The 24,588-nt window shown below is 51.3% G+C and overlaps 1 protein-coding gene across 1 annotated transcript; it reads left to right on the forward strand.

Moving 5' to 3' along the window:
- Window positions 1-484: 484 nt before the first annotated feature.
- ZNRF4 (zinc and ring finger 4) lies at window positions 485-1,579 on the forward strand. Its single transcript, XM_022557136.2, has one exon. The coding sequence runs from the start codon at window positions 500-502 to the stop codon at window positions 1,577-1,579; it is 1,080 nt and encodes a 359-aa protein (XP_022412844.2). The 5' UTR covers window positions 485-499.
- Window positions 1,580-24,588: the final 23,009 nt, after the last annotated feature.

The raw sequence follows: 24,588 nt of genomic DNA on the forward strand, positions 1-24,588 counted from the left end.
GCAGCCGCCAGCCCACTTTGTGGCACCTCTGGGCCTTACGAGGTCCAGGAGCTGGGGATGCTCTGAGCCTTCCAGAAGTTTTTGCGAAGGTTGCCCAGCCCCCCAGGTCAGAGCCCCAGGAATTCTGTCTTGGTGGGGAGTGTGGGTGAGGGACCAGGATGTAACAGGATGATGTCACAGAGGCCGGGGGCGCCTAGAACTCTGGGGGCTCCTGGTCTCAGCGTCATCTGCTAGGAAGGCTGCCGGGGTAGGCCAGCTCCTCCTGGGACCAGCCTTCAAAGACACAATGCAGGCTGGGCTGCCACCAGGAGCTGTTTCTGTCTAGGGCCACGCAGGTCCCAGCTGCTCTGCCTAACCGCCTATGAGCCACTCGTTCAAGCTCCATTCACACCCCAGCCATGGGCCCCCTGGGAGGTCCTGGAGATGCCTGGAGGCCTCCTGTCCGTGGTCCCCAGCGGGACCTAGCTCCACACCACAGCCAGAGAAGGAGGGGCTGGCCATGGGGCAGCCCTGGCCAGTCCTGGCCCTGGGGGCAGTCAGGGTCTCAATGATCCTTCTGGGGCTGCTGGTGCCCACACAGGCGGTGGTGCGAGCCGTGCTGGATGGTAACTCGAGCACCGTGGAGTTTGCGGACCTGCCGGCCCTGTTCGGGGTGCCCCTAGCCCCCGAAGGTGTGCGGGGCTACCTGACGGAGGCCAGACCGGCCAACACGTGCCATCCCATCGAGGGCCCGCGGCCGGGCAACGGCTCCCTGGGTGCCATCGTGCTGATCCGCCGGTACGATTGCACGTTTGACCTCAAGGTGCTGCACGCCCAGCGGGCCGGCTTCCAGGCGGCCGTTGTGTACAACGTGCGCTCTGACGACCTGGTGCTCATGGCCTATGTCTACGAGGACCTGCGGTGCCAGATCACCATCCCCTCGGTGTTCATGGGCGAGGCCACCTCCCAGGACCTGCGGGTCATCGTGTGCTGCGATAAATTGGTCCACATCCTCCTGCTGCCCGACTACCCGGCCTGCCCGGACCTGGACTGCCACCCCATGCTGGCCATCTCCTGGGTGCTGGGCTGCACCCTGGCCCTGCTCGTGACCGCCTTCTTCGTTCTGTGGTATCTATGGAACTGGCTGCGGGCCTGCTGGGCCCGCGGGCCAGTGGTCAAGGCGTGGGCCAGCCAGAGGGCCCAGGTGAGCACTTTCACGAGGCTTCACGACCTGTGTGCCATCTGCCTGGATGAATACGAGGAAGGTGACCAGCTCAAGATCCTGCCCTGCTCCCATACCTACCACTGCAAGTGCATCAACCCCTGGTTCTCCCAGCCCACCCGGCGCTCCTGCCCTGTATGCAAGCAGTCGGTGGTCAGCACGGAGGACAGCTCTGACTCCACCGTCAGCAGCTATGGGTACAAGGAGGACCCCTCGCTGCCTGGTCACCGCCCCCCGATCTGGGCCATCCAGACCCGGCTGCGCTCCCGGAGGCTGGAGCTGCTGACCCGAGCCAGCGCCCCCCGCCGCTGGAGTGCCACCTCCGTGGGGGCAACTGAGACCAGCGAATCCTTGGAGGGGCCTCCAGAACCCCTCTGAGGACTGCTGCCCCTGGCTGGTGGAGATTGGGGCGGGAAGGGTAGAAGTGAGGAGTGTTCTAGTCTGGAGACTAGATAATAAAGTGGGTTTGAAAGCGGATTCTTGCCCTGGCTGCTGTGGGGCGGACTGGCCCCTCATGCCACGCGTGTGGCAAGCTGAGCCTAAGGCTGGCTCCTGGCATCTGTGGGCGAGTGAGGGTATATGGGGGCGGGGGGCGGTATTCTCAGGGCTGCTGTGTGCATCATGTCCTTGGTGGCCCTGCGACGGGGCCCCTGTGCCTCCGTTCCAATACTGGGCACAGGGGCGGCTGATTTCCCATATGCTTATTATTCATTTAAACCTTAAACAAAAGATAAACTTGTTACTTTGGAATAATTTTAGCTTTACAGAAAAGTTGCAAAGGTACTAGAGATAGTTTCCATGGACGCCTTGCCCGGCTTTTCCTGAGTGTTCATGTCTTACATCAGCATAGCACGTTTGATTCAACCGAGAGAGAGCACCTTGGGTCGGTTACGATGAACTGAACTATGGATTTAATTTGAATGTCCTCAGCATTTCAACTATTTATAGTGGAAAGTGTCAAACACACCCAAGTAGAAAGAATGGAATAATGACCCTCCCCACGTGTACCCATCACTTAGATTCAATGATTATCTACTGGCCACTCTGGTTTCCTCTATTCTTCCTCCTCTTTCGCTCTTTTGATGCAAATCCCAGATGCTTTTTCATCTGTAAATGTTTCAATTTGTGTCTCTAAAGCAGTAGTTCTCAGCTGGGGTGGGGATGTTGTCCTCCGGGGACACTGGGCAGTGTCTGGGGACATCTGTGGTCATCATGACTGGGGTTGGCTCCTGGCATCGAGGGCGTGGGACCAGGGAGGCTGCTCCCCACCCCACAGCGTCCAGGACGGCCTCACCTCAGAGAATGATCTGGCCTGTAGGTCCACGGTGCTGAGGGGAGAGACCCTGCTTTATAAGATAAGACCCCTTAAAAAACTCCGCAAACTCCAGTATCATGTCCAGAATAATGATTCCTAAGTAGCGTCAAGTACCCACCTAGGGAGCACAAGGAAATGTGCACGCTTACAATACACAATTTTTGTAGGCTCTTTGAATCAGGATCTAGATCGAGTCTACGGTTATCGCTGATGGTACCCTAAGTCTCTGTTAATCGAGAGCTTCTCTCGCCATCTTTCTCTCTTCAATTTTCCTTGCAATTTGTTTATGTGAGGCCACCAGGTCATTCACCCTGCACAGATGACCCGGATCTGGGTTTTGCTGAGTGGGTGTCCCTGTGGTGTCATTTCACAGATGCCTCCGTCCCCCATAGCTTCTGTTAATTTGGAGTTGAATTCAGAGACCAGCTCAGATGTGGTTTAATTTTATGGCGGACAGATAAGGTGTTTCTTCAGGTCCCAGTGCATGCTCTTCTCAGAAGGGTTGGGCCAGTGAAGGGGGTCTTCTAGGCAATGAATGAGGGGCAGATGCTAGGCTTGAGGCAAGCATGATCAGGAAGGTCCAGGAGGGAATATTGTATAGAATTCCTCAGAGGGCACAGTGTACGGGTGATAGTGGGATCTGGACCCGGTAGTCTGGTCTTGGTGGATTCATGAGGGAATGTCTGTGTTTAGTCAAATGTCTTCTTTTTCACACACGGGAGTGGTTTTCACTTGTGCTTTGCGGTCTGTACTTCACTACATAGCTGGGAACCTCCAAGGTAGTTCAGAGGAAGGGGGTCTCTTCTTGGATGGATGATGGCAGAGCGGGCTGCTGGCCACAGCTCTGGTGTGTATGGGGTGGGCAGGGGCACAGGGACGTGGGCAGAGGTCCTTGCACAGGATACTTGGGACATGGTAAAGACCTCCCACCCGCCTTTTGAGGGACTTTGCTCCTAGCCTGATGGCCCTAAGGCCGCAAAAGGAAGCTGCATTATTCAGAGAACACTGCCTTGGTCCCTGTGGATGGCCCAAAGCTGCCAAGAGCTCTGGGAGGCCAGAGCTGCCAAGCAGGGACAGGCCTCTCTGTCCGGCAGGCATGGGCTGGGATGAGGATGGAGAAGTGGAGACAGGGAGGAACGTGTGTAGCAGTCAAGCTTGCAGTTGGCCATGGGATCTGAGACCTGCCCAGAGCAGCTTAAGCACAGAGAGTTATTTGCTCATGAACTTGAGTAGTCAGTCCGGGGATAGCATGGAGGCTCCACGGTGTCCAGGGCCCGGGTTTCTTTTATCTTATTGTTCCACATCCTTAGCAAGTGACCTTCTCCTCGTGGGACAAGGCAGCTGCTTGAGCTCTTGCCATCACACCTGCCTGCCAGTCAATGAGGAGGAAGAGGTGAGGAAGGGCTCGCCCTCTCCCTTTAAGGACACTTCCCCAGAAATCCCATACACCACTTCTGCTCACACCCCATTGGCCAGAACTTAGCCATGTGGCCGCACTTGCCTAAAAGGATGCTGGAAAATGTAGTCTTTATTCTGAATGGCCAACGGTCCAGCAGAAAACCAGGGGTTCTACTACCATGGAAGAGAGAACAGATATTTGGGGTGGCCAGCATGCCTGCCACTGGTCCACAAGAGCTGTCCAATACATGTCTGTTGAATAAGTGAATGAATGAATGACTGAATGAATGAATCCCCACACCTCTAAGCCTGAGCATCCTTCAAGGTCACAGGCACCACAGGGGAGCAGGCACATCCCGGTTCACCAGAGAGATGACCTTTCTCACGACCATGCCAGCGGAGGGAATGAGCTCACCGTTACCAGGGATGAAACCCAGCTCTTACCGAGGCCCTACTGTGCTCCAGGCCCCAGGCCACATGGCTTCTTTCCACTATTAAACCTCTCTGAGCCTCGGTTTTCCCATCTGTAATATGGGGGCAGTAACAGCACCTGCCCTGCAGGGTTCCCCAAGCATGCACAGTGCCTGACACTGTCGGTATTTGTTGATTGACTAAGTGACCTGCCCACAGCCCAGCTATAATATTGGGTGATCAGTGCTGTGATGGGGGAATCATAGGCACTGTGTTAACCCAAAGGGAGGTGCCTGACCCAGCCCAGAGAATCTGGGAGGCTTGCTGCAGGCAGTGTTTTCTAGACTGAGAGCAGAAAGAGCAGGAGTCAGCTCCTTGAAAAGGAAAAGTGAACCTGGCAGCTGGAACAGCATGGGCAAAGACCCCAGGCAGCCTAGTCTGGCATCCAGTGGGTGCTTAATAAGTGTACACAGAGGTCCCTGCCCACAGTACCCTCTGAGAAGAGGCCTCAGCATCATCCCAGACTCCTCAGTCCCCCCACAGCCAGGTCTGGCCCCTTCTCCAGCCATCTCCGGGAAAGCCGGGCGCTGCTAAGGACGGCCAGCTTAGTGAGGCCAGCCTGTGCCAGCCCCATCAGCCCCGCCTTGACTGCTGCTTTAGGTAAGCACCAGCAGAGGCTGCCTCTTGTCCATCCAGGGCATGCCCTGGCTGTGTTTGTCCAAGGGGGAGTATGGCCAAATGGGGAAACTGAGGCTCAGAGGACAGGGGACCAACCTCAGTGATGGGGGTGGCCTCAAGGATAACAGTAGCCACCAGCACGACTACGGAGCACACGCGGCATGGCGGGTGCTGCACCATGCTCTTTCCGGCACTGACTCCTTGCATCCGGCGCCAGGTTCCTATGCATATACCCATTTTCCAGAGGAAGAAACTGACTCCGTGAAAGAGGATGTAGCCTTCGCAGGGCCACACTCCTGCACCCGAGACAGTCTCCTCCACTTAAATGGCTCTAACTTTGTTTTTTAAATATGTTTTTAAATTTTATTTTATTTTATTTTTGGTTGCGTTGGGTCTTCGTTGCTGCACACGGGCTTTCTCTAGTTGCAGCGAGCAGGGGCTACTCCTAGTTGCAGTGCATGGGCTTCTCATTGCAGTGGCTTCTCTTTTTTTTTTTTTTTTTTTTTTTTGCGGTACGCGGACCTCTCACTGCCGTGGCCTCTCCCGTTGCGGAGCACAGGCTCCGGACGCGCAGGCTCAGCGGCCATGGCTCACGGGCCCAGCCGCTCCGCGGCACGTGAGATCCTCCCAGACCGGGGCACGAACCCGTGTCCCCTGCATCGGCAGGCGGACCCTCAACTACTGCGCCACCAGGGAAGCCCGCAGTGGCTTCTCTTGTTGCGGAACATGGGCTCTAGGCGCAGGGGCTTCGGTAGTTGTGGCTCGCGGGCTCTAAAGCACAGGCTCACTAGTTGTGGCTCATGGGCTCAGTTGCTCCACAGCATGTGGGATCTTCCTGGACCAGGGCTCAAACCCGTGTCCCCTGCATTGGCAGGCAGATTCCTAACCACTGCACCACCAGGGAAGCCCTATATATTAATTTTCATTGAAATATAGTTGCTTTACAATGTTGTGTTAGTTTCTTGCTGTACAGCAAAATGACTCAGTCATGCGTATACATATATCCACTCTTTTTCAGGTTTCCTTCCCATTTAGGTCACCACAGAGCACTGAGTAGAGTTCCCTGTGTTATACAGTAGGTCCTTATTAGTTATCTATTTTATTTATTTATTTTTAAGATTTTTCTTTGATGTGGACCATTTTTAAAGTCTTTATTGAATTTGTTACAATATTGCTTCTGTTTTATGTTTTGGCTTTTTGGCCACAAGGCATGTAGGATCTTAGCTCCCTGACCAGGGATCAAATCTGTACCCCCAGCTTTGGAAGGCAAAGTCTTAACCACTGGACCGCCAGGGAAGTCCCAGTTATCTATTTTATACATAGTGGTGTATATATGTCAATCCTAATCTCCCAATTCATCACCCCCTTCCCCCCTTGGTAACCATAAGTTTGTTCTCTACATCTGTGACCCTACTCTGCTTTGCAAATAAGTTCATCTCTACCATTTCTGGATTCCACATATAAGCGATATTATACGATATTTGTTTTTCCCTTTCTGACTTGCTTCACTCTGTATGACAGTGTCTAGGTCCATTCACGTCTCTTCAAATGGCTCTATTTTGTTCCTTTTTAAATGGCTCTAACTTTGGATTCTGCATTCTGCTGGCCACCACCTCCCGATGTGTGTGTCATGGGTCCAGCTGTCTGTCTGTACAACAATTGGTGCTGACCGCCTACTTGTTCAAGCCTGTGCTGGGCACACTAGACATAGCAGTGACCAAGACAGACCCAGTCCCTGCCAGCATGGGACTCCCAGTCTGGTGGGAGGAATGGGCCATGACAAAGCAGTGACAGTGTGACTCGGGGGTGATGGGGGAAGCACAGGTGCTGTGAGGGTCCACAGGGGCACTTGCCCCAGCCTGGAGGGTCATAGAAAGCTTCTCAGGCAGAGGGCATCTACCTCAAGACCTGAGGGATAGAACAGAAGCAATTGGGCAGGGCTGGGAAGGGTGTTCCAGGAGGAGGGAACAGCATATGCAAGGACCCAGAGTCCTACAAGGCCCAAGGGCTCTCAACTTTATTGGACACACACCCTCCTCAATATGCATACATATTTTTAGTAATAACAAGTAATGACACTTCAAGTTCATAGCAAAGCTCCCTTCAGCAGCCTGAAAACGCTTGGGCCCAACTATCCAAAAAGACAAATGGAATTGGGTCCTATTGTAATCAATCCTATTTTCCAGATGAGAAAACAGGCCCAGAGAAGTTAAGTCACTTGCCCCAGGGTAGAGAGCTGAGAAGGGACAAAGCTGGGTGAATGGCGGAATGAGAGGCAGAGTGATGCCCCCACTCCCAGTTCAGGCTGCTTAGGGCATCCCTCACCCCTGGCTCTGACCCAGCTCTTCCTCCAACCTCCTTTGGCGGGTGCCAATCCACTCCAATGTGAACTGAGGATAGTGTGTTCGTCACCCCCTCTGCTCCACACCCTCTGCTCCTTATGATACAACCAGTGAAAAGCAGATTCCAAGGAACTCCCAGCAACCACTGGAGGCAGCTGCAAAATGGTGTGGGCCGCAGGGAGGCTGGCTGCCCAGATCTCAGCCCTGATGGCATCTGGAAGGGAGGTTGTAAAGGTTGTGATTCATCACCTGACCCTCCTCCTCTGTCTCCACCTCGTCCCCACGCCCTGTCCTCTTCCTAGCCCACCCCTCCCAGCCTCCCAGCCAGGCCCAGGAGGGGAGGACGCTTTTAGGAACAGATGGCTGCCTTCCTTGCCCAGGACTCTGCCAGTTAATTAACGCCGCCTGTAATTAAACTTCCCACAAATTAGCTGTCAGCTACACTAAAGGGAACCGTCCCTCTCAAATGCCACCTTGACTTGCTGAATTGTGAGCCTTGTCGACAAAATAATTAAAGGCAGAGGGAGGCAACCAAAATTTGGAGGCTTTTTTTTTTTTTTTTCCTTTTCTAAATCTCTATCAGTGTCTGTGGCCAAATGCTCCCACCCCGGACTTGGGAATACAACCAGGCTGTTTTCTGAGGTTCAATGTATTTCCAAAAAAATTTCTTTCCATTGTGAAGAAATTTTTATTGTGCACCTATTGTGTACCAGAAACTGTGTTAGGAGCTAGAGACCCAACAGTGACTATGGTAGGCACAGTCACTGCCTTCTTGGAACTTACATCCTTGACATACATTTTTTTTTTTTTTGGCCGTGCTGCGTGGCATGCAGGATCTTAGTTCTCCGACCAGGGATTGAACCTGTGCCCTGCATTGGGAGCGCAGAGTCTTAACCACTGGACCACCAGGGAAGTCCCTTGACATACATTTTTAAAAGCAAAGGAAATAGATGAGGTTATTACAGCTGGGGGAAGAGCATTCAGGGAGAGGGAACAACCAGTGCAAAGGCCCTGAGGCAGGACCAGTCATGATGGGGGCTGGAGCAGGTGGAGACAGAGGAGGGGACAGAAGTGGGCCGATCTGGGATAGATTTTGCAGGCACAGGTGACAGGATTGTAGTAGTTCCCCCTTATCTGTGGTTTTGCTTTCCGTGGTTTCAGCTACCTGCCATCAACCAAGGTCTGAAAATATTAAATGGAAAGTTCCAGAAATCAACAATTCTTAAGTTTTAAATTGCTACCATTCTGAGCTGCGTGATGAAATCTTGCACAGTCTCCCTCTGTCCCGCCCGGGGCTTGAATTGTTCCTTTGTTCAGCATCTCCCACCTGCTCAGGCTTTAGTAGCTGTCTAGGTAATCAGGTTGACTGTCATGTTATCGCAGGGCTTGTGTTCAAGTAACCCTTATCTTACTTCATAGTGGCTGCAAAGCGCAAGCGTAGTGATTCTGGCAACTTGGATATATTCTAACTGTGCCTAATTTATCAATAGCCAATATTTTGTAATAAGTATAAATGGAGTGTAACCTTTAACAATTGTATTAAAAACTTGATTATAGGTATGTATGTATAGGAAAAAACATAGTATATATAGGGTTTGGTACTATCCGAGGTTGCAGGCATCCACTGAGGGTCTTGGAACGTTTCCCCCTGGATAAGGGGGGACTGTTGTGTATCATATGGAGGGGGGAGGGTAAGAGAAAGGGAAATAAGGGAGCAGCAGATTCCCGGATCTCTGACCCAGAAGTAGAAGAAATGGACAGTTGATCCACAAAGATGCCAGATTTGCACAGAGTGAAGTCTTTTTCCAAAAGAAAAAAAAAAAGTCTGCAGCTTCATACAGGCCAATTGCTAAGGCCCAGGGAGCATGGTTGGATGGAGTGAACCCCCAGCTCAGGCCTCTGCACTCCAGTCTCCCCTGGGGGGGTCTCCCTAGCATCAAGGATGGGGTGAATGGTGCCCATACTTGTTACAATGTAATCAGGTCCTGACGGCTGTAGAGTTGAGCCCCAGGAGATCCCAGGGGAGACCAGTGATGTGACTGCCAGATGCCCATGAGCTGCAGAGGCTCAAGCCCCAGCACCCTGGGGTCAGAGGAGGGTTATGGGAGCCTCACCAGGCAGGCAGGAAAGCCAACATGGACCTCTGTGTTCTTGGTCTTCCCAGGATATTTTGCAGGCTCACAGGACAGTTTTCAGGCCCTTGGAGCACCTCAGGGCCTTTGCACAAGCTGTACTTTCTGCTTGTGGACAGGAATACCCTGTTCCCCCTCCCCTACTATCCCTTTCTTCCCCCTTCAGGTCTTCACTCAGGCATCACCTCTTCCAGGAAGCCTCCCTGAATGCCTCAGCCTGAGTCAAGTTCTTCCTCTGGGCCCCCACCAGGTCTGTGCTTCCCCCGCAATGGGCCCAATCACCCAGTGTTGTAACCACCCAGCACGACATCTGTCCTCTTTCCCTACTGAACTGTGAACTCTGTAAGGGCTGGGTCTGCCTTTGTCACTATGGTGTCCCCACTGCCTAAATAAATTGGTGGCACACAGTAGGCTCCATAAATAAAAATAACTAATAATAGAGTTCATCTGAAACCCTTGGGGCCAGATGTGTTTTGGAATTCAGATGGTCCTAGATTTTAGGACGCTATTAAGGTGTATTCAGCATATATTAATAACATCCTCCAGCAGGGCCTTCCCAGTCAAACACAGTAACAATAGATTACTGTGTTTGATTCTCCCTTCCCAATCAAACACAGTAACAATAGATAGAATATATATATATACACACACACACACATGCATACATACGATAAATGGGATAAATAAAGCTTAGTAAAAATCAAAGGCTGTTAATTCTTTATTGTTTTCAATTGGCCGCACCATGCAGCTTGCGGGATCTTAGTTCCCTGACCAGGGATCAAACCCGCGCCCCCTGCAGTGGAAGCACAGAGTTCTAACCCCTGGACCCCCAGGGAATTCCCAAAGGCTATTAACTCTTGATTCTCAATGAGTTTTAGAGTCATCCGATGAAAATTTTCTATTTTTGGAGCTTTTTAGGTGTTGGAATTATGGGAGAGGGAGTGTGGGCCTGTGGCTGATCTTTGTTGACTGCTTTTACCTGCCAGGAGCGTGGAGGCAGCGTGTGCCATGATCAGGAGCCCGGGGTGCCACAGGGCCTGGTTCAAAGCCCAGCTCTGTCCACTTTGGAACTCTGGGATGGGAGCAGGGGACATCACCTTTCTGTACCTCAGTTTTTCCATCTCTAAAATGGGGATGATAAGTATCTAATTTCTGATGCTGCTGTGGGACAGGATTAAATAACTTTGTTTATATATATATTTTTGTGTGTTTATATTTAATAGATATAAAGTGCTTGGAATGTCACCAGGCCACAGCAAGTTGTCGCTAGCTATTTTTTTAATTTAATTTTTATTTTATATTGGAGTATAGTTGATTTACAATGTGGTATTAGTTTCAGGTGTACAGCTAAGTGATTCAGTTACACATATACATATATCCGTTCTTTTTCAGATTCTTTTCCCATATAGGTTATTAAGCCACTAGCTATTCAGTTTTTAAATAATTAAATAAACTAGAGAAGACTCAGGAGAACGAGGATTATGGGGAGTCATCCCCAAGAAAGTTATAATAGACAAAGATGTTCATTTTAAGGCACATGGATGGGACTTCAAAACAAATCAGAAAGCTCAGAAAACAAGAAAAAAAGTGAGATGTCTCATGCTCCTCCCCTCCCCGCTCTTTGTAAATTAAAAACACATGTCCCAAGGGAGTTTTCTGGGGTGATGGAACAGCTGAATATCTATTGAGGTGGTTACTGAGCCCCAGTGCCACAACTTCTGAGCCTGCGCGCCTAGAGCCCGTGCTCCGCAACAAGAGAAGCCACCGCAATGAGAAGCCCGCGCACCGCAACGAAGAGTAGCCCCCCCGCTCGCCGCAACTAGAGACTGCCCGCACACAGCAACGAAGACCCAATGCAGCCAAAAGTAAATAAATTTATTTTTAAAAAAACAACAAGAAGAACCTTGTTTAAAAAAAAAATAAAGATAGGCAAACTAAACTGTGATGATGGAGAGTAGAAAGTTACCTTGGGGGAGGGGCATATATACTGGGGGTATCCTCCCCCTCCCCCAAGCGTTCCTGGTGGTGGAATGTTCTATACAGTGTCAGAAATAGGGTAAGGTTAGGAAGACACAGTCCTGAGGGACAAAATTTAAGGGAGCACAGCAAAACTCAGCAATCAAGGTAAGTAACATTTGACTGCAATATTTGGAAAAACCAAAACGAATGCCAAAACAAAATCTAGAATGAACAAAATATCAAAATTTCAGATAAAGATGAGATTTGACCTTGCACTTGTAAGATTCACCTCCACTGCGGTCCCCCAAACCCCTGGCCCTGGTTCTACCCCTCCCTCTGGGTGCTGACCACGAGGATGTGTGCTTGGGCAAAAATGCATCCAGCTGTACAGTTAAGATCTGTGCTTTCCATCTCAAAAAGAAAGTTAAGAAAAAAGAGACACAGGCAGACAAAACAACCTTATCTAGTCTCAAGAACGCCCACAATTAAAAAAAAAAAAAAAAAGCCTATTAGAACTGTTCCGGGAGGGGAGGGGGATAAAGGAGGAAGAAATAAGTATATAAAACCGGAACCAGTGGTGGGGGGAGGGGCAGAATCAAATAAATGTTTGTTGTATGAATACACAGTGAACAGGAAGGCACAGCCCCCAACGCGCCCAAGCTCCCAGTAAATAAACAAGTGAACAAGATAATTAAGAGGGGAGCCCCCCGCTTGCCTCCCCCTCCGGCGCCTCTGCCATCCCTGCCAGGCTTGGCAGTGCTGACAGCGCAGCCAGGCTGCCAGGAAACGGCCGGCCCCTGCGTACTCTTTCTGCCCTCAGTCTACAGTCGCCTGGGCTAGAGGGGGGGAAGGAGAAGGGACCGCCTGGTGCTCTGTCCCTCTTCGCCATTATTCATTCTGTGAGCCCAGAGGGCAGGGACCTGGGTGCGATTTCACCACCGCAGTATCCCCAGTGGGTCCCAGGCTGGCATACAGTGGGCGCTCAATTAATGTGCAATTGTCCTGAAAGGTCAATCAAAGCTCTGGGGTCTTTTGATTGCTGGGGGCTGGGTCGGGGTGGGGGGAGGGAGTCTTCCATCTTTCCTGCGCAGACGGGAGGACTGGGCGCCCCTGGGAGCAGAGGGAGGCGGGCAGGGGTCTCTAAGTCCAGCCTTCCCCGTCTCGCTAGGGCCTGAGCCCACAGACATGCAGGAGCAGATGGAGGTCCCACAGCTAGGAGGGGAGTGCAGGTGCCCAGAGGCTTCAGGGACCCCCGACCATGCCTCACAAGGTCTGAGTTTTCCTGGGGGAGCGACAAGAGAAAGGCCTCCAGGCTGGCCAATGGGAACGCGGAGGGGACGCATTACCTCATCAGGCAGCGCGACCATTGGCTGTGGGCTCCCGTGGGCGGGAGACCGGCGCTAGCTCTTGGGGACCGGGATGCTGTTGCTGGGGCCAGCGGGGAGGGTGTTGACGGAGGAGGAAGGAGAAAGGGGGGCAGGGGAAGGGAGGGGAAGGGGAGGCGAGGGAGCTCGTGGAAGAGGGATTTGCACTTTGTTCGGAGCTGTGAGTGAGTTTTTATAATAAGCGTGAAGCCCTTTACTCCGTGCCGCTCCCCACGCGGGTCCCCTTGCCTGGCCATCCCGAGGCCGACTTTAGAGGGGAAGCTGAAGGTAACTGAGAGGGTTCCTCCACCGCTAAATTAGAACCTCCACCCCCAGGTTAGGAGCCCCCTCCCTCATACACGCGCACACACAGTGTCCCCAAGACGGCATGAACAGACCCCACCCCCCAACCCCGTCAAATAGGACCTCAGCTTGCTGGCCTGTGCCTGAGACACTACCATTCATCCCACTGAGTCCCAGGACACACCCTCCAGCCATTGACGCCTCTGCAGCACCTGCAGGTTGCACCTCTCTGAGCCTGTTTCCCACGGTGTGAAATGGGGTCCATAAAAGTCCCCACAACCGGGGAGGTGCTGCAAAGGTCCATTCAGTCAGCCAACAAGCACATATTAAGCATTTACTGTGTACCAGGCCCTGTGCTAGGTACTGGGGATATGAGACGGACCAAGGCAAGCCTTGGCCCAGCTTCCTGGACCTTAAGGTCTGGTGAGGAAAACAAACATAAACAGGAAAACAGCCATTTCAGAGGATCCCAATGCTGTGAGGAAAATAAAAGCAAGGGGCAAAGGTGGGAGGAGAGTGAGTTGGATGTTACTTTAGCCCAACAATCAAGGAAGGCTCACCTGAGGAGGTGATGTTTAGACAGAATTAAAAGAAGCTATTAGAAGATCTGAGGGAATAGCATTCCTGGCAGAGGGAATAGCCAGTGCAAAGGTCCTGGGGCAGCACCATGCCTGGTGTGTTGGAGGAACAGTGAGGAGGGTCACGTGGCTGGACAGAGTGAGTGAGGGGAGGAGAGGGAGGAGGTGAGGGCAGGGAGGGGACAAGGGTGGGGGGCAGGTCCTGCAGGGCTTTGGGAATTGTGGGGAGGACTTGGGCTTTTACCCCAAGGAAGATGGGAGCCCTGGATGTCTGTGGACAGAGGACGGGCTGGACCTGATTCAGGTGCTCACAGGTACCCTCTGGCTGCTTTGGGGAGACAGCCTGTGGGGGACCAGGGTGGGAGCTGGGGGGCCAGGGTGGAGGGGACTGTGCTGGTCCAGATGAGTAATGGTGGAGCCAGACCAGGGTTGCAGCCATGGAAGGAGTGAGAAGTGGATGAGGTTGAGATATACTTTGGAGCCAACAGATTCCAGAGGTACTGAGTTTGGGGGGAGGCAGAGTTTTGGTTCCTGCACACCACTTGGCCCATGGTAGGCACTAAATGAGCAGCAGTGGTGAGTTGTAGCAGGATCATTGGGTGGGCTTTTCCTCCTCCGCTCCCATCAGACCTCCACACTCCAGGCCAAATGAATGAGTGAGTCACTCCAGGCTGAGAGTAGCAAGGGGTGGGGTGGGGAGGGGAGGTACGCACCGGATGCTGACTCAAGCCTCCCGCCCAGGTGTTTTTGACTCATCCACACCCCCCATTGCATATCCAAGTGTGGCCCCAAGTGAGATTAGTAACATATCGAAACCCTCTCTGCAGGGTCCTCCCACCCTCCGAGCTGAGAACCCCAACTCTGCAATCCCAGCCTCTGCCTGATGCCGAAATCCCCCACATCCCGGGGTCATTAGTGGCGCCTTATCTTGGATACCACCAGGACCAGGAAGCTCACTCTCTTTGTGTGAGTAAAAGATATTATGATTGACCCCCCAAATCTGCTTCCATAGGCAAGGCTATCTTTTTTTTTTTTTTTTTCGGTACGTGGGCCTCTCACTGTTGTGGCGTCTCCCGTTGCGGACGGAGCACAGGCTCCGGACGCGCAGGCTCTGCGGCCATGGCTCACGGGCCCAGCCGCTCCGCAGCATGTGGGATCTTCCCGGAACGGGGTACGAACCCGTGTCCCCTGCATCGGCAGGCGGACTCTCAACCACTGCGCCACCAGGGAAGCCCCAAGGCTATCTTTTTAAAGTATAAATCTGAACTTGCGTGCATCTGCTGTAAACCCTCAGTGGCTCCCCGTTACCCGCAGAACCACATATCTCAGTATTTTTTTTTTATTGTGGTATAGTTGATGTACAATATTATAAGTTACAGGTGTCCAATATAGTGATTCACAGTCTCTAAAGGTCATGTTCCATTTATAGTTCTCATAAAATATTGGCTATATTCCCTGTGTTGTATAATATATCCTTGTAGTTTATTTTATACATAATAGTTTGTACGTCTTAATCCCCTAACTCTGTGTTGCCCCTACTCCCTTCCCTCTCCCTCAGTATATGTATTTTTTTAATTTTTAATTTTTTTTTTTTTGGCCACGCAGTGCGGCATGGCATGTGGGATCTTAATTCCCTGACCACGGATCGAACCCGTGCTCCCACTGGGAGCATGGAGTCTTAACCACTGGACCGCCAGGGAAGTCCCCCTCAGTATGTTTTATAAGGCCCTGTGTGGTCTGGTCTCTGCGGACTCTCCAGCTCACCCCTCTCAGTCACACTCCGTGTTACCCACTTATTTCCTTCTTGACTTTTGCACAAGCTGTTTTCTCTACTTGGAGGGACCTTCTCTCTTCCTTTTTTGCTTGCTGGCCTCATTTTATACATCTAAGCACAGTTCAGATGTCAGCCCATTTAGGAAGTTTTCTCCTACCCTCTAGGGTGAGTTAAAGAACCGCTGGATCCCTTTGGGATACATTGTATCTCCCCTGACCCAGCCTTGCAGGTTAGAATTCCTGCTCGCCAGCCAGCCCCAGCTCTGGGCTGGTGGCTGTCTGCAGGGCTCTGAAATTCACCAACCAGGACTTTCTCTGAAGTTTGGTTGTCCCCAGAACTGCCTCTCAGTCTCTCTCTAAGGGCATCATTAAAACCTCCTCCGATCTGCTCCCCGCAGGCCACCCCCCGTGCAGCCACGACCGGAGCTCCTTTTGAAGAGTGATTGACTAACAGCCATTAGATTAATGGGCAAGGCGTAGCATTTCCATTTCTGCTGCATCTACAAACTAAATGTTCCCGTGTAATTACAATTAAGGACATGTTTGTGTGTGATGGCTCCTGGCTTCCTGGCCTCCCTCCCCCTCTTGGGCCGTTTGCCTGTTTCCACCTCCTTTTTTCCCCCTCTGCTTTGGCTTTCTTTCATTTCCCCCCCTCCTCTCTTTCTACCTCTTTCTCTCTTTTTCTCTTCATGTCTGTCTCTCTCCATCTCTCCCCCTTTCTGTCTCTGTCTCAATTTCTGTTTCCATTTCTTTCTGTCTTCACCGATCTCTCTGTGTCTGTCTCTCTCTGTCTCTGTCTTTGCCAATCTCTCAGTCTTTCTCCCTCCTTTATATCCGCGTCCAACAAACCTTCTACAGCGCACTAGTCTTAAGTGTGTGGCCTGAGGCATCATTACATGGGTATAAACCCGTGTAGCCACCACCAGATCAAGATTAGAATATTCTAATCCTCAGAAGCCCCTTTTTTTTCGGCCCTCTCCCAGTCAGGCCTCCTCAAGGGTAACTGTATTTTATCTTTTTCTTTCAATTTTCCTCCCCTGATCCTGGGACCATTAATTAATTTATTGGCTGCACCGCGTGGCATGCAGGATCTTAGTTCCCTGACCAGGGATCGAACCAGTGCCCCCTGCAGTGAGAGCACAGAGTCTTAACCACTGGACCGCCAGGGAATTCCCCAGAGTACCCTTTACATCTCCCGCCCTCCTCAGTAGCCCTTCCAAGGCAGGGCCAGGCGAGGGACTGTGTGTCTGGGATCCCAGGAGGCCTCCTGTGGGTAAAGTGGCCTTTCCAAGAAGCCAAGTATGGCCCACTGAGGCCCCTAAGGGATATTACAGGCCAGGACTCAAGAGAGGAGGTCCTGGTGTAGCAAGGACAAATACTCTTTGGATTCTGGTGCAAAAATCCCCCATTACTGCTGCCCAGGCTCTTAAGAACACAAAGGCCCTCCCAGGGGTCCCAGAACACTTTGACTGAACCCACAGACAATCCTTTTAGCACAGCGGAACTTGAAGGACCCAGAGGGACCTTCCGTTCTTCCTCCTCTTGGACAGATGGCAAAACTGAGGCCCTGCATGGATGCTTCTCCAAGGTCCGAGGGTAAGTCTGGACCCAGCCAGGTTAGGACCCAGGCCTCCTGGGGACAGCTGTCAGTTGTGAGGCCTCAAGATGGCCCCTTCTCTTTCCTGAGCCTCTGTTTTCCCATCTGTGAAATGGGAGGCTGAGGGTTAAGCTAGGTGGTGCTGGTCTCAGGGCTGTGAATTCTGGAGTACCTGCCCCACTCAGGTGGGCCACACTAGGTGTGGGGGTGGCATCTGTGAAGCCCAGGACCAAATGTGGGCTTCCCAGGAGCAAGAGAGGGTTATACCATTATCTCCCGTGGGTGCTCTGGCATCATGGATTTGTCAGAGCTTTCCCTGATGAAATGGGACATAGGAAGGATAAGTTTTGATAGAGGGAAGGGTGGGGCTTCCAAAAACGAATCTAGTCCTGTGTGATCCTGTCTGTATCGAAGATTCTCACTTGACCTGAATCCTCTCGGATAATCGAGTGTTCACCCATCTTTGGAGACAAGCACAACTGCTGTCCCCGTTTTACAGGTGAGTACACTGAGGCCCAGAGAAGGTGCCATACTTGGCTCCAGGTCACGTGGCAGCCAGTGAGTGGCAAAGCTGGGATTCGAACCCGGGTCTGGCTGACCACAGATGCTGTTCCAGCCCCATGGCCTCCACCTGAAGCAAATGTCAGAACAGAAGCTGAGCCTCTCCTCACCCCCTCCTTGTGGCTAAAACTGGGTTTGCAGACAATGAACAAACGCTGGCTGTCAGCAGCTCCTCTGGCCTCTGATAAATCGAGAGAATTAAAATCCATTTAGAGGGAAATCTCTAAATAGGTCTGTGTTGTGTTTTGTGTGTGTGTTTTTTCCTGTCTTTTTTCCCCCCCTGCTGTCTCTGGCTGGGTAATGTATTCCAGTAACAGAACTGAATCTGACTTAATCGAATTTAAAAGCAGGTATTACATCTGCACCTTGTAAGTGAAGGTGGGTGGAGGAATCGCTGAGGAGACGGAGTGTTTTTACCCAGGGTTGCCTCGCTCTTTGCACCGGAAGAAGTGGTGTTAATTCCCATCTGGGACTCCTTGCCGGCGGGGGACGGGCGTGGGGGGTGGGGGTGGGGAGGGGGTGTCTCCCCGGGCTGGTCCATAAAGGGTGGGATTTGGAGGGGGAGAGGCCAAGGGGACTTGCAGGTGAAGTGGGAGTGCCTGGGCCTCCGGAGAACGGGTACAGTAAGCCCAGTTGCTTGTAAAGGCCATCCTTGGAGGTGGGGTCCACAGGAAGCTGATACGTCACCTCCCCAAAGCATCCTGTTAGCCCCGCCTCCAAAACACGCCCCCCCCGCCCACTTCTCACCTCTGCTGCCTCCACTCTGGCCTGGACCCCCATCATTGCTTGCCCACACTCATTGCTTCATCCTACATCTCCCACAGCAGCCCAAACGATTTTTTTCTTATTCTTTTTATATTGTTAACTTTTAAAAAAAATTGTGGTAAAATAAACATAACATAAAATTGACCAATTTCACCATTTTTAAGCATCCAATTCCGTGGCATTAAATACATTCAGCAGGAGAATTCCCTGGCAGTCCAGCGGTTAGGACTCTGAGTGTCCAATGCAGGGGACCGGGGTTCGATCCCTGGTCAGGGAACTAAGATCCTGCAAGCCGCACAGCGCAGCCAAAGAAAAAGTAAATACATTCACCATGTTGTGTAATCATCACAGACATTTTAAAATTATTCCCCCCAATTTTTTTGTCACCCCAAAGAGAAACTCTGCACCCATTAAGCAATAACTCTCCATCCTCAGCCCCCGGTAACCTCTAATCTACTTTCTGTCTCTATGAATTTGCCTGTTCTAAGTACCTCCTAGAAGTGGAATCAGACAGTATTTGTCCTTTTATGGAAAAAGGCTTATTTAACTGAGCATACTGTTTTCAAGGTTCATCTACGTTGAGCCATGGATCAGGACTTCATTCCTTTTTGCAGGTTGAGTAATAGTCCATTGTATCAATGGACCACATTTTGTTTATGCATACATCTGCCAATGGACACTTGGGTTGCTTCCACCTTTTGACTGCTGTAAATCGTCTTTTGGTCACTGTGAACATGGGTGTGCAAGTATCTCTCTGAGTCCCTGTTTTCAGGTCTTCTGGGGATATACCTAAGAGCAGGACGGCTGAGTCATAGGATAACTCTATGCCCAAATGATTTTTAACAAATGTCACTCACTCCCCTGTTCTAAATACTTCCATGGCTCCCTCTTGTCCACAGGAAAGTTGAAACACCTTCCCATGGTCATCCAGATGCTGCCAACTTCTCACTCCTCTTCTCTCACTACTTCCCCACCCTCTAGACACACCAAATTACCCTCACTTGCTCCTGGACCTTTACACAGGCCACTCCCTGTCCCTGCAGTGTGCTTTCCCATTTCTTGTTTTGGTTTGACAACCAACTCCTCCTCAGCCTTCAGTTCTCAGCTTTTTCTGACTCTGGGAAGCCCTTCCTGATCTCAGGCTGGATCAGGCACCCTGTATGTGCACCCAGAGCTGCCTGAGCATCCCCTATCATGGCCCTGATCACGGGCTATGGGTGACCTGACTGTCTTCGGCACAGGAAGGATGGAGCTGGGTCTGTCTTGGTCACTGCTGTGTCCTCAGCACCCAGCCCGGGGTTGCAGCACACAGTAGGTGCTCAGTAAATGCTTGCTGATGGCTGCCACGATTCTCTCTCATCTCCTGTAGACCCCACACCCTTGAGAGAAAAGGCAAGGCCATTTCCAGGTTCTTCCATCTAATGGAAGATTTCAAACAGTATCTTAGACTGTTGATTAGAAATAGATCCAATCAATGTGCTTTCTTTTCATTCTGTGGTGTGTCTGTGATAGACGGGCAAGCGGGTAGGAGTGCTATTAAGCCGAGAGAATTTTCTATATGTTCCAGGACATGGGCAGACTTTCTTCAAAAAGCTGTCTGGCCTGATCTCAAAATGAGAAAGTCATTAAACACACACACACACACACACATTGCAGAAGAGAATCTTGTTCTCGAAAAAAAAAACCCCACACACTTAATACACAACTGCAAGTGTCTCATTCTCTGCGTGGAGACAGCGAGGTCCACAGATGACAAGGAGCAAGAGGCGATGGGTTTTATTGTTTTGGGGGGATTTTTTCCCCCCAAAGCACGTCAAAGTTCTGGAAGTGTTGGCAACTGGGTTAGAGGATTGAGAGATTTCCATTGCCCTGTTTCAGGCTGGGCTCCCTGGAAGCAACCTCTGAAATGAGGGTTTGGGGGCAAATAGTTTATGGGGGAGGTGATCCCAGGAAGCCCCTGGAGGGGCTTAGGTACATAAGGGAGGGGAGGGAATGGAAGGGACCAAGGCTCAGGAACAAGGGACTGTCTAGGGCGACCGGGACTCAGTCCCCCTGGGAACGCACTGGGGACCCCTCCCGGGGAGACAGCATGAGCTATCCAAGGGATAAGGAGCTGGGATTCTTTATGCATCAGCTTCTGTCCATCGCTGGCCAAGGGCTGCTTCTGGAAGCATCAACCCTCTGGCACTTCCCACCTGCCTGTCACCCAGGTTGAGAAAGCTTCAGCTAGGGAGAGGCAGGTGACGGCAGAAGGATGCTGTTGGCTAGTACCATTAAAACGTGGGTGCTGGGGGCATGAGCGTGGGGCACCCACAGCACCCGCTTTGCACAGTGGCATTCACATCTCTATTTCCTCCATCTATTCGGTCATTCCAAAAAGTTTATTAAGCCCCTGCTGGATGCCAGGTGCTGTGTAATGGGCTGGGGACAGTGGTGGACGAGACAGACTCAGTCCTTGTCCTCCTGGAACTTAAGGACAGATAATCAGGTAGTTACAGCATCGGGTGGTCAGACCTGTGATGGGGGAAGCTCAGGCATCTGTGGCAGTGCAGGGGAGACTCCTTTCTCAGCACTGGGTAGGGGGTCAAGGGAAGATTTCTGGAGGGTTGACATCTAAAGATGAGTAGGTGTTAGATGCATGACGAGGAGTAGAGGTGGGACAGGGAAGAATGAAGTAGCTAGACTGAGAGGTATTTTGAAAAATCATTTAGAGTTTTTCTGGAGGGCACTGGGGAGCCATTGAGAGCTATAGAGGAAGAGAGGGGAAGGATCAGACTCACACTTATGATCGATCTTTCCGACTGCTGTGTGGATGCTGAGAGGCCATCAAGGAGGCTGTTGCAGGAGCTGGGGTTTGGCTGAAAAAGGTAAGTGGGGATAGAGAGAGGGGGTGGGCTGGAGACAATAGTAGTAAAATCAGTTAAGACTTGGTGAGTGTGGAATTGGGGGCAGGGATCGGAAAACGAGGTGTTGAGTCTTGTTTCCAGCTTACCAGAAAAATACTTGGGCCACTGCTGAGATGGGGCACAGGAAGAGGATCTGGTAAAAGGGGGTAAAGCAATGCATTGGTGGTTGGGTAGGTTGTACCTGGTAGACATCCAGAAGGGGGCACCAGAGGAACTGGCTAGAGCACTGGGGCCAAAGCTAGATGGAGGTCTGGGAATCATCAAGGTGGTTAAACCTGGGGAAACAGTTTCCGAATTTGGACCATCCAGGAAAAAGTCCAGAGCATTAAAAAAATTTTTTTAAGTTATTTTTTCTCTCCCAGGAGCAAATGTTAGAAGCTCAGTTCTCTGGTTTGGCTCGCTGGGCTCAGCAGCCTGAGCACTCCCAATATGGTGGTCCCTGGAAACCCATCAAATCTCTCCAGCTGCATCCTTTGACCATGTGACTGTGGCTGACCCAATCAGGAGACTAGTAGGAAAAGGATTCAGTGATTGGCTGAAATCACCTAAGCTCCACCCAGACCTGGGGTGGGGCCAATCAAACCACAGGATTGGAAAGTGGGAATGGTGTGGATTGGTCAAGGTAACACTCCTTGCTGTAAGAAACTGGCAAATCTCAGTGACTCCACACAACATGAATTTGTTTGTTGCTCATATAAAGTGCAAACAGGTGTTCCTGATTAGCAGGCAGCTTTTCTCCACCAGATGACTCAGGGACCAGCCTTGTCTGTCTTGTGGCTTCTCCATCATCAAGGTGGAAAGAGCATGGCTAGGACTGGAAGTGAGGGGCACATCACTTCCACCCACATTCCATCGGCTAAATTCAATCACATGGATACCCCAACTGCAAGGGGTGCTGGGAAATGCAGTCTTGCTGTGTGCCCAGAAGAAAGAGGACATGGGTTGGCAAAGGCTCTAACAGTCTCTAATATGTGGTAGAGCACCCCCCCCCCGCCCCTTCCAGGCAGCAGCAAAGCCAGGGTACTGCTGCCTCCTGAAGGTGGGGGGAAGAATGCAGGTTGGGAAGAGCCACAAATGTCCACCCACCAGAATGACCCTAACCACTAAAAAAAGTGGAGAGAAATTCTGCACTCTACTTCACGATGTTGTTCAAGAGATGGAAAATATCCTAGCTAGTTGAGGAGTTCCAAGAGGGTGGGGACCAGATGTGTCTTGGTTGGGACTGTGTCTCCATATCCTGGAACAGTGCCTGGCATACAGCAGGTGCTGGATATATATTTACCTAATGGGTGAATGGATGGCTGGGTGGGATAAGGGGGTGAATGAATGGGTGGATAGATGATGGATGGATGGGTGGATGGACGAGTGGGTGAGTGGGTGAGTGGATGAGTGCTGGGTGGTAGATGGATGGATGAATGGGTGGGTGGTAGATGGATGGATGAATGGGTGGGTGGATGGATGGATGGGTGGTGGATTGATGGGTGGATGGATGGATGGATGGATGGGTGAGTGGATATGGGGTGGGTGGATAGATGGATGAATGGATGGGTGGGTAGTGGGTGGATGGGTGGCTCTATATGAGTGAAACCATCCATTTCTGTCTTTGGGCTATGTTGATATGACCATGGACGCTGAAAGTAGGAATCCCAGAATGGATCCCTGGCCATAATTCTAAAGTTTTAGAGTGTTGGGACAGTCTTCCTGCCTTTCAGGTAGATGGACACAAGCCTAGTGGCTACCAGATGGTTTTAGGTGACACATAAAACCACGATAAATACCAGTGAATCTCATAATGAGAGAGCTCTTCTTTTCACTTCTTTTTGAAACAGAAAAGTCTTAATTGGGTGCTAATCTGTCTTTAACACCCCTCTCACACCTGGGAGTCTCCCTCTTGGACAAAGGGAGAGAGCCGGGTAAGGGGGCCCAGCTCAGAGCCTCAGAGACAGCTGTCTCTAGTCAGAAGTTAATAATGTGATTTGTCTTTCATTGAGTTAGTTTCTACTTACGGTTAGTGATTCTGGCTTTTCATTTACGGTCATGATAAGCAATTTCCTTTTAAAGAGATTTCAGATTTTAAGGAGTGAGTCCATTTGAAGGAAAATATTCAGGATATAATAGCAGAGGTTAGGAAGGTGGTGTAAAACGGACTGTGAGATTTGGGAATCTGAGGCTCGGGCAGCCTCACAGTTGCTTTGTGACCCAGAACAAGTCCCTTCAGCTCTCTGATGCTCAGTTTTCTCATCTGAAAATGCTTTAAATAGTTTTGGTGATTAGGTGAGAAGGCACAGCTGTGTGACCCTGGGAATAGTTCCCTCCCCTGCCTTGCTGGTATTTTCTCTTCCTGACTCAGAAAACAAGCTGGAAATGGAAAGAGCCACTGGGGATGGAAATTTTCTCCTGAAGTGAGGTAAGCTACACATGGATTTGTTATGGGCAGCAAACATCTCTTGGGAGATTTGGGAGTGTCTTTTGTTGCGAGGCAGCCTCTGCTTTTAACCTCTTCTCAGGAAAGATGCTGGGGTCTGTCACCTATGCAGTTCTCCCAGGGAGTAGTAATCTTGAGCTTACTTGTGGAATGAAAGTCATTGTTACTCTGAACAAAGTTTTTCAACCGCTTGGAGGTGTGTCTGGGGGAACAGACTTTGACAGGATTTGTAGAAAGCTCTGTAGGTCTTCCCAGGACAAGACGTGGTCCACTCCGTGATAACCCGTGTGTGTCGAGCCCCGTAACACTGGGGCTGAGCGCCCCGACCTTTCTCCAGAGTCTGGGCTGTGTCCTCTCCTCTCATCCCCCACCCTCCCAGACCCGGACCGGTGTGTTTTCCTTCGATGACATTTGGAATCTTTTAATAGTTGTCACATTAGCATACATTTGCATACCCTATGCTAATCAGGGTATTTATTTTTGAATTTGACTTCTGGGGCCCTTTCTCAGAGGGGATGGGGCGCCGAGTTTTTCCTCGACACTCTCCGCTTCCCTTGGGGTGGGGGTAGGGGCGATGCGTCCGTCAAGGTCTCGGGCTGGGGGCGGCGACCAGCTCCCAGACGCAGCGCAGGGGAGGGAGGCTTGCGGCCAGTCCGGACCTCTGCTGGGTGCCTGGACCGCACTGGGACCAGCAGCCCCAGAGGTAGATTCCATTCTGGTGCCCATTTTGCAGACGAGGCGACGGAGGCAGGATGAACAGTTTGTGGGGCGGGCAGGGATCCTCACTCAAGGACACGGCTCCAGAAAGGGCCTCTTTCTCTTCCATCACATCTTCTCATCTTACAGGAAAAATTCAACTCCCAACCCCTCTGGCTGCCTC

This window comes from Delphinapterus leucas, unplaced genomic scaffold (assembly GCF_059928025.1).
Source record: "Delphinapterus leucas isolate spDelLeu-1000000601 "Yukka" unplaced genomic scaffold, BTC_Dleu_Yukka2 spDelLeu_asBTCV2_sq25, whole genome shotgun sequence".
Lineage (NCBI taxonomy): Eukaryota > Metazoa > Chordata > Mammalia > Artiodactyla > Monodontidae > Delphinapterus > Delphinapterus leucas.

Coding starts and splice junctions, on each gene's coding strand:
- ZNRF4 (XM_022557136.2), top strand. CDS start 500: ATGGGGCAGCCCTGGCCAGTCCTGGCCCTGGGGGCAGTCAGGGTCTCA.